This window comes from Epinephelus lanceolatus, chromosome 17 (genome assembly GCF_041903045.1).
Source record: "Epinephelus lanceolatus isolate andai-2023 chromosome 17, ASM4190304v1, whole genome shotgun sequence".
Lineage (NCBI taxonomy): Eukaryota > Metazoa > Chordata > Actinopteri > Perciformes > Serranidae > Epinephelus > Epinephelus lanceolatus.
In genome coordinates, this window is record NC_135750.1 from 19263739 (window position 1) to 19268719 (window position 4981).

Genomic DNA, 4981 nt, shown 5'->3' on the forward strand with positions numbered 1-4981 from the left:
CTGTTCCAGCGTGCAGAGTATTGGACTGAACCTGTGCCCCTTAAATGCAGAGAATTCTCTGAATCTTTTGATTATATTATAGATTGTTGATGGTGAAATCCCTGAATTCTTTGCAATTGTGCATTGAGAATAGTTGTTCTCAAACTGTTTGCCCACAGTTTTTCAAAAAGTGACCATCCTTGCTTGTGAACACCTGAGCCTTTTTAAGATGCCCCCTGTACCTGTTGGTAAATGATACTATCATTTACCAATTAGCCTTATTACCTGAGGAATGTTCCAACAGGTGTTTTTTGAACATTCAACAACTTCCACTTGCCCCTGTCCCAACTTTTTTGTGTATTTTACAAAAACCAATATGTTTATCATTTTGAACATTACATATCTTGTCTTTGGACTTTATTCATTTTGAATATAAGTCAAAAAGGATTTGATTGTTATTATTTACATTTTAAACAATGTTCCAACTTTTTTGGAATTGGCACTGTATTATGGAGCTATAAAAACTCCCACTGAAAAATACATTAAAATACAACCAACAAAATCTTAAAGTCCAATAGTATTTATTTTCTTTGATTTTCTTTTTGTAGTTCTCCCCAGAGAGCAAGCCATACTCTGGCACAATGCAGGACCATCTCTACAACTGTGGTGTCGATGCTGATGAGATGAGTTGGGTCTGTCCTGCTGTCCAGCGACTGTGAGGCGACAGTGGCAAGGAAAAACTCCCTGCTAGAGGGAGAAACCTTGGGAGGAACCCGGCTCTCTGGGGGGACCCATCCTCCTAAGGGCAAGGGAACCGTCAGCTGCTCCTGACCACGGGACATCTTCTTCCTTCATCGTCCAGTCTTCATCGTCCAGTCGTCCAGAGAAACGTTTCTATCTACAACATGACAGAGGACAACAGACGATCACATTCAGCCTTCAGTGTGTGCTTCTCTTACCCATTTCTGTGGAGCCAAAATGGCTGATGACGCTGATCAAGCTGTAGCAGCCTCCATCCTGTGAAGGAACACATAACACATTCATAAGAGTTAGCTTCACACGTACACACACAAAACAACAGCACACACTGTCCACATGTTTACTTTCACATGAGCCTGATTTTTGTGTTTCTGTTTTTCTTTACCTGTGTGGAGGAGACCAGCAGGTCCCTTATCAGCCTGACAGGGTCATCAACCTTCTCAAGCTCAAAGAAGGGAGAGTAGCGAAACCTCTTCAGCTGCAGGATGAGCACTCTGAGGGAGAAGGTATGAAAATATGAAAGGATTAATGTTGAACCTAAAGACAAAGTGGAGCAACACATTCTCATCCTAACTCGTCAGATACTGACGCTTTGTCAGTGGACCTACACCTTAAAATATGACACCCTAGGTATCCCCCTGCGTCAGCTTTGGATATTCAGGGACGACATGATAATCTACGCTCCTTACATGTGTCTTTTCAAATACACTTCTGTTTTCACAGGTAATGTGCAGTTTCTGCTCGTTACGTGCATACGTTCTCTCTCGAAATAAACTTGCAATGTAGGAAAAAGACTTCATTTTTATGTTTACTTCCTTTCTATGTCAGGTTTAGGCAACAAAAAGTTAGATGTAGACAAAAACCAACATGGTTTTGCTTAAAATAGGTTCAGTCGTTACCAGCGTCGTTATGTTACATACGTCACGTGACACGCTAGCACACTATGTTATTATTAAAATAACTTGGTTTCACACTGGAAGTGAACAGTTGGCTCCCAGCTGAAAGTCCAGAGTCTGTTTGACCCATTCGCCTCCTCTCCTGCCTGCCCTACACAGACTTTCTTTCCTTTTATACTACAGTTTTTTTGGGGAGTTTTTCCTTATCCGCTGTGAGGGTCATAAGGACAGAGGGATGTCGTATGCTGTAAAGCCCTGTGAGGCAAATTGTGATTTGTCATATTGGGCTTTATAAATAAAATTGATTGATTGATTGATTGAGTTGTTGCAGGCAGCGTCACAAACTGCTGCTGCCCGGTGCGTGTCATACTGCCACAAAGGGTTCCTCTGTGCGTCGGTGTCGGACGCTGAGATCAACTGACTCTCAAGGGTCCCTCAGGGTCAGTCGACCCCAGTTTGGGAACCACCCAGGTCAGGTGATCATTTATGTCAGATGTGATGTCACTTACTGTGGCAGAGTGAGGAGGGATGATCTGCAGCTCGATGTGTTCCCTCCGCAGTCACACCTGAACTCCACCTCCGTCTCCTGCAGAGCAGCACAGAGAAACAGGCTGTGTATTATGAACACAACTACAACACGTCCACATGCTCAGACAGAGGCAGTGTATATGTGTGTGTGTGTGTGTGTGTGTCTGTCTGTAGTGTTTGTTGATGTTTTAGATCAGTCAGTGATCATGTGACTGAAGGAGGATTTGTGGATCTTACCTTAAGGTACTCCTGGAGCATCTCCTCCACAGAGCCTCCAGGGATGAGGTCTAGAGACAGGTTTGTAAATTCCTCCTGTCTCACTGACTGTGCTCCACAGCTGCATATTAAAGAGACAATACACATTAATATTGGCTGCAGTGGTCACAACACAATTTTGTTTCATAACAGGACAAGAGCAGGGCTTATTCAAGACCAGATCATTAAGGTGGCACCATTGAAAATTGACTGTGTTACCCCTGTCTCACCTTTTGCATGTCCTGGTGTTCTCCATTGTGATCACCAGGTGATCGTCTACAGGGCAGGTATAATGAGTGCCCATGAAAGCTGCTGCCTCCTGCAGCAGAGGGGCCAGACCTCTCATCTGTTCCAAGACTGCAGTCAGGAACTCATGAGCGTCCTGAATACACAGAGAAGAGTTCAAACACAGAGCACAGACAGTCAGGAGGTGAAACAACAGAATGTAAAGCCAGCTGACTCACCTCTTGCAGAGTGTCCCAGAACGCAGGTGCCTGGGCAGAGACCACATCCTTAAATGACTCCAGGAGGGGGATTTTAACTTGAGCGTATATGGACGAATGAACGTCCCTGACATCCATCAAGCTTCTGCAGAAGGCGAGACGATAAAAAGAGACATTTTTGCATGTGTTTCATTTTGGTACTCGGGTTTGTGGAAAAACTTGAGAATGACGTAAGTGTGAATGTGTGTGTGTGGCTGCTGTACCTCATCAGTTGAGCCTCAGGTAGTGAGCTCCAGACCTGCTCCATGCGACTGATGCCCCCAGTGAAGTCCTCTAATGTTAGGAGACTCTGCAGGCTTGCGTTCATATAGCAGGTCTGCCCAATGTTTGGAAATCTGACACAGAAACACAGCGAGTCAAAACACACGTCAGTATTAATTCTTCACTGACCAATCACAAACAGGTATTTCAGTTTGATTTGATGGATTCATCTCTCGTTACAACTTTGATTCATGTGCAGATGTACTCACCCAAAGCAGTCGATGGGGCTATCCAGAGAACTATCAGTGTCCCAGATGTCATTTGTTTGGTTGCTATGGAGATAAAACAAAAAAACACAAACACATGGTTAATAAACAAGCAAGAGGCTGACAGAGCAGAGTGCGTGTTTATAAGTTGCTGCCTCTGTGACAAAGTTGGTTGAGGAAGCTAACATAACCCCTGGTGTAACCCCAGACAGTATAGGCATAGCCGTAGCTTTTGCTATTTCAGTCTGTTTTCAGTTCATGACGGTTAACTGGAACATTTTGGTGTAGTGATACACAAAATGTAGTGACAGCTTTTCACTTACTCGTTGAGTCGGGCCATGAACAGCTTCTCCTCGAGGTCAGTGATGTCGACTGAATTTGCCTGAGTGACGTCATCCAGTGAGCAAAACGACGTCACGCTGTCGTGCTCATCCTGCTCATCTCTGTTGTTCGTTGTTGCAGGGCTGCTGCTGTAAGAAGAAATTGTCATCGTCAAGAGGCAGAACATACACAAAAAGACTCCCAGGTAAAATTAATAAATAAAATATTTTAAGAATACTTTCGTTACAGAATATCACTGTAAGATTTAAACTAAAGCAACCACCGAAAAACTGGAAGAACATGATTTCATTAAGGTTACTTATAGTTAAAAATATGATATGTTAGGAAAAGTTTATCTATGTGAGAATATTAGTCAGTGAATATAAGAGGAATTAAGAAAAATTATCAACTTTTTATGTTCCTGACAGACACTGAAAGCAGCATGGAATGAATGTCACTACCTCCTCTCACGGTTTGGTGAGTCCGTCTTTTCAGCGTTGGTGATGTTGACTGGTGTGATGCGATGTTTTCTCTGTTGGAGGAAAAACAAACTTGAATTGTTCAATAATGCAAACATAACAATTAACTATATCAGTACTCTCACTGAGTCCTGGCTGGTGAATATCTGGTGACATTGGCTCTTTTCTGTGAAACATACCCCGTAGTTGATCAACAGCCAGTGCCAAAAATTCCTCATGGCTTCCTTCTGTGATGCAGTTTGAGCGTCTGAGGTGGTGTCAGTAGGTCTAAAGAGAAACATGGTTGGTTATTTTACAGAGATAAATCATACAGACACTCTGTGTCCTTGTGGTCATCTCTGGGGTATTGTGGGGAAAATTAAAGAGTTATTAAACAACATGTCTGTAGAAACAAAAACACACTCTGAATGAGCGTCTTACCTTTCCTGTGGGGCTGAAGGCCTCCTACAAGGAACACTTTCCTTCTGTAGAGTGAAAACCAAAACAATATTATGAGAAAACTGTTTTAAACTTCTTTTTTTTGGCAGCCATTTCCAACTTAAATGTTTAAATATAAATGTTACAGTCTACTAAAATGAGATTAATGTGAAGCTCTGACACGCTGATGTCAAACATACGTCAGGGTAACCGAAGAGGCGATTCCCCCATTTCTTCTTCTTTGCCTGTTGGTCAGCTGTCTTTGCTGAGACTGGAGCAGCAGGTACATCCTGGACACCGCCACTGGTGGTTAAGAGAGACACAGTTAGTTTTTCTACTTTCGAGGCCAGATAAATGAATCATAAATCATTTGCAAG

At 42.9% G+C, this 4981-nt stretch overlaps 1 protein-coding gene across 1 annotated transcript; it reads right to left on the reverse strand.

Moving 5' to 3' along the window:
• Positions 1-2139: 2139 nt before the first annotated feature.
• On the reverse strand, positions 2140-3877 carry LOC144458434 (ubiquitin carboxyl-terminal hydrolase 37-like). The gene is made up of 7 exons (XM_078160917.1): positions 3711-3877; positions 3391-3453; positions 3124-3255; positions 2882-3005; positions 2648-2799; positions 2400-2499; positions 2140-2220 (listed from the first exon to the last, which is right to left on the reverse strand). The coding sequence occupies exons 1-7, from the start codon at positions 3875-3877 to the stop codon at positions 2140-2142; spliced, it is 819 nt and encodes a 272-aa protein (XP_078017043.1).
• Between the last annotated feature and the right edge of the window lie 1104 nt (positions 3878-4981).